General features: G+C 40.7%; 1 protein-coding gene across 3 annotated transcripts in view; it reads right to left on the bottom strand.

Annotated features, from left to right (window-relative positions):
* The window catches only part of LOC124140351 (dual specificity protein phosphatase 16-like), an 80,639-nt gene that overhangs the window by 20,776 nt on the left and 44,958 nt on the right, over positions 1-14,905 (bottom strand). For all 3 annotated transcript variants that reach the window (XM_046507890.2, XM_046507888.2, XM_046507887.2), the window contains exon 4: positions 2,788-2,962. In XM_046507890.2, coding sequence (XP_046363846.2) covers positions 2,788-2,962 — 175 coding nt within the window. The remainder of the gene's footprint in view (positions 1-2,787; positions 2,963-14,905) is intronic.

The following is a 14,905-nucleotide window of genomic DNA, read 5'->3' on the forward strand; positions in this document are numbered from 1 at the left end:
CATTAGTATTATATGGTGACTGAGGGTTCATCAAGCTACAAGATAAGAAAACACCTGATCAGAACAAAACATTCCTGAAACAAAATAGAAACAATCTGCACCTGTAAAGACGGTGCCAGTGAATGTAACATGATTGACATAGAACTCAAGTTTGCCTGGTGAAAAATTGTACCGGTATCATTTTAGGCCAAACATTATCAATTTCCATATCTTTAAAAAATTCAAGAGATAAAATGAAATGTTTATATTTGACAAAAGCATGTCTAACTGTTAGTTTTAATTTGTTTGTTGTTTAACACAGCTCTCGGCAATATTCCAGCTATTTGACGGCGGTGTGTAAATAATCGAGTCTTGAACAGACAATTCACTGATTGACATCATGAGCATCAATCAACGCAATTGGGATTCGATGACATGCATCAACCAAGTCAGCGAGCCTGACAACTCGATCCTGTTAGTCGCCTCTTACGACAAGTATAGTCGCCTTTCACAGCAAGCATGGGTTGCTGAAGACCTATTCTACCCCGGATCTTCACGGGAACCATGTCAAACTGCTGTTATGGATCCTTCACAAGTGTACTCCAGTTGCTTATTGAGGTATTTGGTTCACATCATAAAGTACAGTGAGCAGGATCCTTGTGCAATCTAAACCAATATTCAGCATCAACATACAGCCACCAAGTGACGAGCCAATGATTAACTTCCAACAGAGGTAAATGTGGAGAAGTGAGCAATCCCCTTATGACGTATTATCAATGGCATGTTAGTACCCGGTAATCAATTCCCTGATTTCAGAGTCACGATACCCACAACACTTACACTCCTACAACCAATAGCATCTGTTGATCACAGAAACAGGATGCAACAGTATTTTCTAAAATTGTTAAATAACATAAATCATCCCTTAATGATTGCAATCAAACCAAATACTGCAAGATGTTCATATAAACTTGTTTGACCAGATTGTACATCAACTTCTATATGTGAAGATCCGGGGTAGAGTAGGTCTTCAGCAACCCATGCTTAACGTAAAAGGCCACTAAAGGGATCGGGTGGTCAGGCTCACGACTTGGTGGATGCATGTCATCGATCCAAATTGCATGGATCGATGCTCATGATGTCAATCACTGGATTGTCTAGATTCGATTATTTACAGACCGCCATCATGAAGCCGAGGGCGGCATTAAACAACAAACAAACAAACAAAACAAAACTGTATTACAAAGGTAGCAACATATAAAGACGGTGCTCATCCATACTATCTTGTCATCAGTTTCATATCTAACTTTTAAATGACACCCACAGATCCTAAACTTCTTCATGTTGAAATCAAACAGGAAAACGTTTTCCAAGTGTTTTTCCCATTTCTCAACTGTGTCTTACCTATAACTTCCTGATAGTGATGTTTTTCTACAGATTAAATAAACAATAAAGCAAACAGGATACTAAATGATAACATCACATCCCTGTATGAGATGTTTTCCCATGCTGTTTGTGAATGGAGGAAGGAGGCCTAGTTATGCTAATGAGATGACACATCCACCTAGGATGAACACATATCTGCACTGAGGGAGTGTCCAGCTGTGTGGTCAATATCATCCGTATCTCCCTCCCCACCCTCTTATATGACAGTTACAACACCCTCTCTATTGTGTTACACTAACTTCCAGATAGCACGTTGGATCCTATTAGTGATCATGTTTCTGTGGCCACCATTGACGTACTTTATAATGAAGCAAGTTCATTGGCAGATTGTATGCAACAGTGAGTCAACATCAATTGATACCAAATGACCAGTATCAAATTGGAAATTTGTTGGTCATTCATTATCACAATTTCTTTCAAAAGAGGTCATCATTTCGAGAAATCTCAAGAACAATTGACTCAAAAGATGTTAGAATGCCTGAAACAAAAAGACCCAAAAATCTTGTTTCTCCATATTCTTCATGAAATAATAAAGATAAAAAAACCAGGTCAATTCCCACAATACAATCTTAGTGTGTGATTGTCATGGGTCTATGCTAAAGTATGTGAGTCCATCAGTCAAGCACTAAGATGTGTAGAACAGACCCTTAAACATGTTAACATCAGGAGATGCAAAGTAAAACACAAACTTCTCAAACTGCATAAATTAATGCTCCTTCCAAATTGTTTCTGACAATCCTGCAATGTAAGTTACAATTTCCCATCCCTGTAGGGCACCTGTCTGCTCTCTGCTCCATATACCTGTCTATATTCCCCATCCAATCACCATCCTATCATCCCATGTTAGAGTCTCCCCTGTGCATACATAAGCCTTCCTCCACCTCCCTCTCACAGGAGGCTGTGAGCCTCCTCACACCTTATCTCCTTACACTCAGGATTTAATCCATTTTTTTGGTGTATGAGTTAAGATGCTATTTTGGTTAAGCCGTCTATCTTTGATGCATGGATTCTGGGAACACAGCAGACACCAGGAATGAGGCAGACTAGCTAAGAGGCGAAGAACTCATCACACCTTGGTTTACATTACACTTTCAATCTTAGCTTAAATGATTTTCAATAAAACCTTCGAAGACATAGCCAAAATGAAAAAGTGTTTTTGCTCTCTGCAAGTAAGATTGTCAAGTAAGCTAAACATTTCAAAGTTTCCATAAACACTGATTATTTTTATCTGTCTGTCAAACAAAAATAGCTTATACAATCAATCGAAACTACTTACTGATTAACAAATATGATTTTTTCCCAAATGTTAAATTCTCATGCCTCGTGTGAACACCAACTTCTGAAGGAGATAACTCATCTTACCTTTGAGGAAAGTGACGGAGTTGTAGACATGTGCCAGTTTGCGTAACAGAACGTAGACAAAGTTGTCCTCGGTGAAGAGGGAGGGGTCCTCTGTGCACTGATCGTACACGATGACATTCCAACTCTCGTCAATATCCGCATGACATGTCTGTGCCAGCAGGTCTCTAACGTGTACCTACAACACAGTAAGCTCTCTGTACATGCACAGCACCTTCAGCCATGGACAAATCACACCATCACAGCAAAATGTGTGCAAGTGTGTGTTATGGTCAGAATGTACGTCCTGAAGTCGACACCATGTACATTCCATGTTTCATCTAACCTGAACATTCGTGTTAATGGATACTGTCATTCACACCCGAGAACATTCTCAGGCATCATCTGCACCAATAATCTAATAACAAAAATATCTGAAAATAGAATGGTCATAAATGACAGAGAATAATTTCACAACAGCATCATTTTCCTGTCATTCATTTCAGTGAGTTTAAAACTACTTGTTGTCTACATCCAGTAGAGCACCAGTGCATCTGGAATAGCGAAGCCATCTTTGTTAAGGCATCTGATTGAGAGTCTACATAAGCATTGACATGAAAGAGCCATTACAAAACATTTAATTCTCTCTCGATTCATCTGGAAATGAATCTGATACTTTCACATGCAAGGAAAGAGTTGATAAGTAGTCTTATTCCAAGCACTCTTGCCCATCAATTTGGTATCAGATTCACAATAAAAACAGCCCAAGAAAAGAGGAACATGTTGATGGGATCGAATCCAATATTCCAATGAATCAAGTGCATTTCTTTCTAAAATCAGCTTGATTTATGGTTTTCCTCCAGGGAAATCAAATAAGAAAATTCTAACTTTCCTTTCATCACGAAAGCCCTAGAAATCTCACTTGTAATACATACATGCCTTTCAAGTGTGTTCTGTCTCAGTGTAGAGTTACATCTTGGTTGAGTGTGATTGGACATCACCTAGCTCTCATACAATTAATACAGCAGCTGGTGTCATCATGTCCACACATTCACATACATACATTTTTTACCTACGAGGGCAAACATATCCGGGTTCATATAAATCATATGTGCCCTAGGGACATATCACATCATGAGACAACAGTGTGTTGTTTCCGTCATCCGAATGGCATTGTTAAAGTCATGCGAATTTGGTGACTCGGAATGACGTCACACTAGAAATGACGTCATGGCTGAAGATTGTTGGCGTCATTCGACAAATACTGGTTACCGACTGTCCTTATAGGTAAACTCTAAAATTTGTCTCTGTATGTAGACATCTTCGCTAATACATAGAACATTATATTTGTGTTTATGTCATACTATGTTTACGACACTTGGCCTAAATTCCGGAATTTACCTCGCTCGGGAGATACCGGAACTTAGACACTCGTGTCGTAAACATAGTATGACATGAACACTCATATAATATCCTCTACAAACCTGATACCAGAACAGTTATTATACACTTGCCACAAGCAACCCTATGTAAAACGCATCTTCCCTGTGAGTATACAGTTATTATACACTTGCCACAAGCAACCCTTAATAAAACGCATCTTCCCTGTGAGTATACAGTTATTATACACTTGCCACAAGCAACCCTTAATAAAACGCATCTTCCCTGTGAGTATACAGTTATTATACACTTGCCACAAGCAACCCTATGTAAAACGCATCTTCCCTGTGAGTATACAGTTATTATCCTCTTGCCACAAGCAACCCTATGTAAAACGCATCTTCCCTGTGAGTATACAGTTATTATACACTTGCCACAAGCAACCCTATGTAAAACGCATCTTCCCTGTGAGTATACAGTTATTATCCTCTTGCCACAAGCAACCCTATGTAAAACGCAGCTTCCCTGTGAGTATACAGTTATTATACACTTGCAAAAGCAACCCTATGTAATACGCATCTTCCCTGTGAGTATACAGTTATTATCATCTTGCCTTTATGCATATATCATAAGAATGGTGTACTTAGAAAGTTTAATGTTACATATTTCATGACTTGTAAAAGAACACCAGACGATGTTAGACTAAAATGTCTGTTAAGAATAAAAAAATTGCTTTTCTGAAGCATGGCCTTGTGTAACAGTCTAAGTTTTAACTCATCTGCAATGGAATCATGAAAGTTGAGATTGATCTCATGCTTGGAATCAATACGTGTATCTGTTGCTGGGACATGAAACATAGATGATGCGGACAGAGACTCTCAACACACACCGCCAGTCAGTTGGAAGCTGACTTTGCGTATATGTATAGGTATAGAGCAAACAAAACGTATTCATTATTAATCAATTCGGCAAATACCAATAGTTCTCCACTCCCACCTACTATCTGTCCAGCAAGGTACACTACATGCTAGGTACATGTGGCTGGTGATACAGTGATACACTAGAATTTAGTATGTTTAAGCAGGAACGATTATTGGGGACTTGCCCAATGTAAAAGTGGTATATAACTTGGGCGAGTGAAATTTTCATATCTTGGATAGTGAGCATGCCAGTGTTAACATTGTTCAAGCTAGTGGTCTGGAAAATACAACACTGGATATCCATACAGTTCCTTACCAGGCTTACAGTTTCATATCAGATTGCTCCAATCATTTGGGTCAATGAGCTTGTAGTGTTTTTGTGGTGAGTGTCTGTGTGAGCATGTATGATGTATACTGTATGTAGGTACTTGTGTGTGCATGCATACTGTTTGTGAGTTCTTGTGTGTGAGCCTGTGTGTGTATGTATACTTGTAAGATATATGTGTGAGCATGTGCTTGTGGTGCGTGTGCATGTATACTATTTATGAGTTCTTGTGTGTGCATGAATACTGTCTGTGACTAGTGTGTGAGTGTTTGCATGCATACTGTCTGCAAGTGTTTTGCGTGTGAATGCATACTGTCTGCATGTTGTGTGTGTGAGCCACTGTGTGCATGCATACTGTCTGTGAGTAGTGTGTGTGAGCCAGTGTGCATGCATACTGTCTGTGAGTAGTGTGTGAGCCACTGTGTGCATGCATACTGTCTGTGCATAGTGTGTGTGAGCCACTGTGTGCATGCATACTGTCTGTGCATAGTGTGTATGAGCCACTGTGTGCATGCATACTGTCAGTGCATGGTGTGTGAGCCACTGTTTGCATGCATACTGTCTGTGAGTAGTGTGTGAAGCACTGTATGCATGCATACTGTCTGTGCATAGTGTGTGTGAGCCACTGTGTGCATGCATACTGTCTGTGAGTAGTGTGTGTGTGTGCCACTGTGTGCATGCATACTGTCTGTGCGTAGTGTGTGTGAGCCCATGTATGCATGCATACTGTCTATGAGTAGTGTGTGTGAGCCACTGTTTGCATGCATACTGTCTGTGAGTAGTGTGTGAAGCACTGTATGCATGCATACTGTCTGTGCATAGTGTGTGTGAGCCACTGTGTGCATGCATACTGTCTGTGAGTAGTGTGTGTGTGTGCCACTGTGTGCATGCATACTGTCTGTGCGTAGTGTGTGTGAGCCCATGTATGCATGCATACTGTCTATGAGTAGTGTGTGTGAGCCACTGTGTGCATGCATACTGTCTGTGAGTAGTGTGTGAGCCACTGTGTGCATGCATACTGTCTGTGAGTAGTGTGTGTAAGCCAATGTGTGCATGCATACTGTCTGTGAGTAGTGTGTGTGTGCCACTGTGTGCATGCATACTGTCTGTGAGTAGTGTGTGAGCCACTGTGTGCATGCATACTGTCTGTGAGTAGTATGTGTGAGCCACTGTGTGCATGCATACCGTCTGTGAGTAGTGTGTGTGAGCCACTGTGTGCATGCATACTGTCTGTGAGTAGTGTGTGTGTTTGCCACTGTGTGCATGCATACTGTCTCTGACTATGCATGCACACAGTGGCTAACACACTACTCTCAGACAGTATGCATGCACACAGTGTGTGAGTAGTGTGAGCCATTGTGTGCATGCATACTGTGTGTGCGTAGTGTGTCTGAGCCATTGTGTGCATGCATACTGTCTGTGAGTAGTGTGTGTGAGCCACTGTGTGCATGCATACTGTATGTGAGTTTTGTGTAAGCCATTATGTGCATGCATACTCTGTGTGCGTAGTGTGTGTGAGCCATTGTGTGCATGCATACTGTCTGTGAATAGTGTGTGTGAGCCACATTCATCACACGTTTGGAATTCAGGATTTTAGAAACCTATCTCAGTTAGTGAAAGTGACATTTTCCTATAATTACCGTCACCACAATTCAATTTAATTGTCATACTCAAACTACCACCCATAGCAACATATCAGTCTTCAACTCTACAAACTTTCGGATATATCAGTCACAATGTCTCTCAAATACCATCAGCAATTGGGACTTTGATGTGGTTTCTTACTTTGCTTAATAAGCTTTGTGGTGAGTCAAGGCCGACTATTAGTTCACTTGGCTGGGCGTGTGATAGTCACATGGGCAGGGTAATACACTAGCTGTCAAGACCTCACTGTGACTCAGGCTCTCACATCAGCCAATCAATCATAAGTAGATAGGCATCAATGTCATATCAATATAGACAGGCCCTCATATACTCCAGTAACAATGCTGTGTTGACATATTTCCATAATTAACGAAGAGACACTATAAAGCATGAGTACAAAAACACAGAGAACCTTTTTTGAAAAATATACCAGATGAAGTGCAATGTTTCTACAAGTCTCGAGAGTATGTACTTAAAATATCTTAAAAAACAGTAATATATAGACCACAAAGCAATTAGTTCCTTAACTAATGGTTCAAAATCATTCCAACACATAAGGAGCCTACCGAAAACACAAGGTGCCAAATCTCATTTTTTTTTATGTTGGATGCATTGTAAAACCCAACTTTATGGACAGAAGCAGTCAAACTCATCGACAACAGTGACTCAAACTACAACATACCGGTAGTTTACTACTGACTGTGGAAAACATTGCCAGCAATCTATCATTATTGCTTATCTTTCAGTACTACTCTTTGTCAACAGGTACTTGCATTGTTGATACATCATTTAACTGCCAACAGTAACGCCACAGAAACATTTTCCAGGTGAGCTATCAACACCTCAACATCACCTCCACACCGATGGCTGCAAGGGTACATGTATTTGACAAGAATACCATCTCCAGTTTAATGGCATCTTTATGAAGCCTTGGGTGGAAGCTAAGAATGCCAAAAAACACAAAAAACAACATGCACACATGTATTTTACTGTGAACTAAAAGGAACAAAAGTGGGAACAAAGTCATCCATATCTAAAAAAACAACAGTATCTATTTCAAAGTCTTTGTTAATCTCTTCAATTGCAAAAAACAGATGTTTGTATACTTTTCACATGACTGGTGGCAAGTTAGGTACGTTAACCACTAACCTTCTCCAAGTGTTCTCCTCCCAAGCTACAGATCTGTATGTATGCATCATAAACAATGGTGGGGTTGAGTCAGCGTCTAAGGGTTAACACACTGGCATGTGAGACAGGGAATCACTACAATTTGTGATGTCATTTGACAGTAATGTCGTGCCTCTTTAGTCATAACCCCAAACAAACGAAAGGTCTTGTCAACATATGTGTTTGCTGAAGTAATACACTGCATATGGCAAAAACAATAGCAAGGATGACTGAGAAAAGAGCCTGAAACAGGCTGTCTCGCCATTCTTGCAACGTTGCTAAGACAGTATGATATTCAATCTCTGAAATGAAAAGTAGTTTATTTAATCTTATTTTTTTAAATCATTTTAAAATTCTCTTTTTATATACATTGGAAAGAAACCTTGACGATATCTCCATTTTCAGAAATAGAGGAAATATAGACATGCCAAACTATTATAGAATTGCATGGAACTATAAAATATATTTTATATTTAAGGATGTCTATGGGGACCTTGACTAACACAAAGTCAATTTAAACATTTCTTTAAAATAATTATTTATTTTTCTCTTCGAAAGAACCTTTCCTCTTCTGCTTTTTTCAAGGAAACTAGACATGGTTTAGTTTGATCTAGACTTGCCTAGGCTTCTAGTAAAAATAAATAAAACATATGTATATATATGAATTCCACAGACATGGCACAGGAATAATGGGGACCATAGGTAGTTAAATACTAAATTCTAAATTTCCATTCGACTGTTTTCACAAAGTTACCATCCTAAGTTCATATCTACATGTACTCGCTGGCAGTGGTACGTACCAAAGGTCAATCATTTACGTTCAACCTAGTTTGGCATTTTAAGTACAATATTTGTCATTTACAACAAGGTAAGTTCATCAGGTTTATTCATTGTGGCTAGGTCATGAAGGACAACAAAACCACATTAATGTTTTAGGCCTTGGTCAACAGTCCAAATTAACATTAAAAGTTAACTAGCCTGATCAGTGATAACATAGAAGGACATCCCTTAAAAAGCCTGCAAGTTTAGTCGCCCACATTCCTTTGACATGAGACAAAGCTAGCTGGTGTCAGTCTCTGTCCCAACAGGCTAACTGATGTTGTAAGTACATGCTAGAAACAAGTGGTTGCGATTCATGTCATTGTTGGGTTAAAAATAAAGATGATGAGATGGTCAATTACCCTTCACTGACCACAAGTATGGTGATTGACAAATGTTTTCGTGCCAGTCTTATGAATGTTTTAGTCTCAAGTCAACATAATACAAAATCTTATCTCATAGAATTGCTTCAATTTGAAATAAATATAAGCCATTAACAAACTTGTTTTGGTAAACGTTTTCATCACAACTGCAGTTTATAGTCCTGATTTTAAAACTGCGGTGAGCTAATATTTTGTTGAGTTTTTTTAAAAAACATTTTAAGCTACTTTTAAACTTTCTCTTTCAAATGTATGGAACCAGTACCTGGTAACTGGATACAATGTTGCCAAGCACTTAGTGAAGGACAATATATTAGTTAGTTCCTGGGGGGTTACAAATATGCCAAAGTTGCATTAAACATGACAAACTTGTAGACCAATATTGTCACGGTATGAATCAGTGTTCACCCAGCAGAGATACTGTCAAACATGTCAAACATGACGTCAGTGAAAATTATTGAGTTAACAAACTTGCTGGGCGATGTAATTCCCTGACAGCTGGATGCCAAATGCACCTAATTTGCACCACAACAACTGCCTGGTGCATGTTTTGTGCACAGGTGAGCGTCACACAACCTTGACCCTGATAACATTGAGCCCCGAGTTGTCAATGTTTGACATCCCACAATCCACTGCTTCACTACTCAGGCACTTAAACCACTGTCAACATTCATGGTTGTGCAATTACACCCTTTTTCAAACTCTATGCTATCCAGAATGGTTGAAAAGGATAACCTTTGATAAAAAAGGATAACACTCATTTCGGCCATAAATGCAGTTGTCAACTTCTGTATCGCGGAAAAGAATACCCATATCAAGGTCATATGACTAAGATTGAGCTGGAGTAAAAGTTACAGGAGCATCATCCATAGTGAAGATGGACTTGTGTAATGTCCCGACATACTTCCACCAGATGAAGCAGGGCAATCTCCACTGCTGTATTCATTCATGACGATGTAAGATTACCCACACCAAAATAGAAACAAGGTATACATTTCCACCAGACTTATCTGACAATTTAAATAAAAATAAAAAGTTGCCCATTCATAACAGAAGATTTACTCTTAGTTGAGCAAATCACAGGCTCCATGCGGAGACTGGCATAAGGCCAGAGTGATCCCCACAGCTTGTAGGCAGCTTCTACAGAAATACTTTCATATTGGCGGGTCCAGCTACATATTGCCTTAACCGCATTCATAAGTCAACAATGTGCAACAAATGTGTAGCAGCCCAATCAGGTGATCAGCCCTGTGAGGAAGCTCCTGCTTCTTGTAGTCTGTCCATCAGGATGTGCAGTCTCAGATACACCGATATCTACCCAAACTGATGAATATAAACATGTATCACACAGCACTTCAAGCTGTGGAGGAATGGGATATAGCTTGGTTATCTTCTGATGTACAGCAGATGTAATTAACCTGACTTGTACACAGGATAATATTATTTTGATATTCATATCATTTTTACAAAGGGCTTCTTTGACCACAAGTCCAAAGCAAAAACATCTCAAGTAAAACTTCTGTCTGGTAATAATTGAATCAAAGCATGTATGGCCATATGTTAACAGTAGTAGAAACTGACATTTTCAGTCCCCTGATACCCTAAGTATTGGGCAGTTTGGTAGGAACTACAGGACTAGTGCCAATTTCTAATGCTGTTTTAAGGAACAGGTTTTCAACTTAAAAGATTTGTGTGAAAAATTTGGAAATGTATTCAGAGAAAATGTCCAAAAAAAAGGGGAATTAATACCAATTGCTTGATAATAGGTATGTATTGAACCGCTAGCTGCACATCTACTGCAGCTGTTGATGTCCACGACCGGTGCAGCAGGAACCTGATCCACTCAGGGGACATTATGTACCAGCTTGTGCCATGCTCTGTACAGGAACAGAGCTACTATGAGCTCATGGCTTGTGTATATATATGCTCATAAACACATCACTTAGCCAATGGCTAGTGCATACACTTGTTAAACACATCCCTTTGCACATAGCTTGTGTATATATGCAAGCTAATACATAAATCTCTCAGCTCATGGCTAGTTAGTCCTGCACCATGACTGTGGAATATATTTATTTTATGTAAATAAAAATAAAAATGCACACACAAGCAAGTCTAGCCAGCTATGAAATCAGCATAGGGATTTTTGTTTTTTTAGAGTCAAGAAGGATATTGTGTCATATAAGATTTCATAGACTAAATGGTAGTCTAATGGCTAGTGTATATATGCAAGCTATACATAAATCCCTCAGGTCATAGCTGGTGTATATGTGCAAGCTCTACATAAATCCCTCAGCTCAAAGCTAGTGTATATATACATTCTAACTATCACATCCCTAAGCTCATGGCTAGTGTATTAATGCGAGCCATACATAAATCCCTCAGCTCATAGCTAGTGTATATGTCCAAGCTATACATAAATCCTTCAGCTCATAGCTAGTGTATCTACGCAAGCTACACACAAATCCTTCAGCTCATAGCTAGTGTGTATGTCCAAGCTATACATAAATCCTTCAGCTCATAGCTGGTGTATATGTCCAAGTTATACATAAATCCCTCAGCTCATAGCTAGTGTATATGTCCAAGCTATACATAAATCCCTCAGCACATAGCTAGTGTATATGTCCAAGTTATACATAAATCCCTCAGCTCATAGCTAGTGTATATGTCCAAGCTATACATAAATCCCTCAGCACATAGCTAGTGTGTATGTCCAAGCTATACATAAATCCTTCAGCTCATAGCTAGTGTATCTACGCAAGCTACACACAAATCCTTCAGCTCATAGCTAGTGTATATATGCAAGCTATGCATAAATCCCTCAGCACAAAGCTGGTGTATATGCTCACTATCACATCCCTAAGCTCATGGTTTGTGTATACTTGCAAACACATTATTCAGCTCACAGCTAGTACCTATATGTTCGCCAACACATCACTCAGCATCACCTATCGTGGATTACAGATGTCAAGCAGCATGGTGAGCACCATGATGCATCAACCTCAGAGTTCGGAACTTCCACACACATTCTAAAACCTCCTCCCGACAACATCTGCCTCTTCTCCACATTCTAGCAGTATGACAGCCCTGATCAAATGTTTCTAATTCTTAACAGCACAACAACAATGCTTATTGTTTGCAGTCCACAAATGTGAGTCATCATCCAAGGTGCTGAGGTGGTTGTAGATGTGAATCAGTGTGAGGATATGCTGGCTGCATGGCCTGCCTGGCCCACAGTGGCAGGAGGTGGACCACTTGAATCACAGAAAAAAGTGGTAGCTGTTGGCTAAAGGGGTCAGACAAGTATGATGTAGTGACAGGAGAGAGAGAGAGAGAGAGAGAGAGAGAGAGAGAGAGAGAGAGAGAGAGGGAGAGAGAGAGAGAGAGAGGGAGAGAGAGAGAGAGAGAGAGAGAGAGAGGGAGAGAGAGAGAGAGAGAAAGAGAGAGGGAGAGAGAGAGAGAGAGAGAGAGAGAGGGAGAGAGAGAGAGGGAGAGAGAGAGGGAGAGAGGGAGGGAGGGAGGGAGGGAGGGAGGGAGAGATGTGGTGGTGGTGGGGTGGAGGAGAGCAGTCCACTCGTATCCCATTGTCATGCTGTCATACAGTAAACAGTTGGCACTACCAATCTCCACTGTGACAACAAGTGACACCTCCTGGGAGATATGGTCTGAACATCCAACAGGTGGGACGAAGAGGCCAAGGCTGGGATGACCATCTTCAGCATCAACAAACAAGGAAAATCAATGAGTAACTGGATGATTCACAACTGCGCACTCTGAGGCTACACCATCACTCAGGCTCAAGTCCCTACCAATGAAGCACAATCATCACTCTGGTGCATAGCCGGAATCAAGGTTCCATATCAAGAAATAGCAGCACAGATGAATGAATACATATAAGCAGATGGGCCGACAGATTTCTTGCTTTACTAATTTGGAAGGTCAATATTCCAATACATGTTGTATCGTGAGTGACGACACCATAAATGAATCATAAGAAACATAGACCTAATCATATTAGTTTTCTATTGATCATTTGGCTGCAACAAGCTTCAACAGCAACGAATCGATGAGATTTGTATTACAGAGTTTCAGCTTCAGTTGTTCTTGGAGGAGGCATCTGTAAATTTAATTGTAAATTGTTATGCAAAAAGTATTGGGCAATTGCATTACTTTTTTCAGTTATGTCTGTATCATGAATGAGTGAGTGGATGAGTGAATGAGTGGACAAGAGCATCCTCACAGGTGAAAATGTCAACGGGTCTGTTAGAGACAAATGAAATCGAAGAGGGATTAGTTGTTTTCTCCCAAAATCCTATGACTTTACATAAATCACTAATCCACAATGAGCGGTGGACTTGTTGGATATGACTGGTGTCTACCTCTCCACAATCAGAACAGCAGCGGTCTGCCACACCCAAGGACATGCCTGATTCTGCAGTGGCTTATCCACACCCACAGACATGCCTGATTCTGCAGTGGCTTATCCACACCCACAGACATGCCTGATTCTGCAGTGGCTTATCCACACCCACAGACATGCCTGATTCTGCAGTGGCTTATCCACACCCACAGACATGCCTGATTCTGCAGTGGCTCATCCACACCCACAGACATGCCTGATTCTGCAGTGGCTTATCCACACCCACAGACATGCCTGATTCTGCAGTGGCTTATCCACACCCACAGACATGCCTGATTCTGCAGTGGCTTATCCACACCAAAGAACATGCCTGATTCTGCAGTGGCTTATCCACACCCACAGACATGCCTGATTCTGCAGTGGCTTATCCACACCCACAGACATGCCTGATTCTGCAGTGGCTTATCCACACCCACAGACATGCCTGATTCTGCAGTTGCTTATCCACACCCACAGACATGCCTGATTCTGCAGTTGCTTATCCACACCCACAGACATGCCTGATTCTGCAGTGGCTTATCCACACCCACAGACATGCCTGATTCTGCAGTTGCTTATCCACACCCACAGACATGCCTGATTCTGCAGTGGCTTATCCACACCCACAGACATGCCTGATTCTGCAGTGGCTTATCCACACCCACAGACATGCCTGATTCTGCAGTGGCTTATCCACACCCACAGACATGCCTGATTCTGCAGTGGCTTATCCACACCCACAGACATGCCTGATTCTGCAGTTGCTTATCCACACCCACAGACATGCCTGATTCTGCAGTGGCTTATCCACACCCACAGACATGCCTGATTCTGCAGTGGCTTATCCACACCCACAGACATGCCTGATTCTGCAGTGGCTTATCCACACCCACAGACATGCCTGGGTTTCACTAATACTTTACTAAACAAGGTGGAGATGATCTTGGCACTCCTGATATAAAGGACATTGAACTTTAATCAGTGAATGACCTACAATCAAGCCAGACTCTTTAAACACGATCAAATGTCAAGACTAGTACCCATAAGGCCTTCTGATTACCGTCTCATGTACCGTTACTTCAACAAATACATTACGAAGTATCATTCA

This window comes from Haliotis rufescens, unplaced genomic scaffold, assembly GCF_023055435.1.
Source record: "Haliotis rufescens isolate VD_foot unplaced genomic scaffold, xgHalRufe1.0.p SCAF_5, whole genome shotgun sequence".
NCBI classification, from domain to species: domain Eukaryota; kingdom Metazoa; phylum Mollusca; class Gastropoda; order Lepetellida; family Haliotidae; genus Haliotis; species Haliotis rufescens.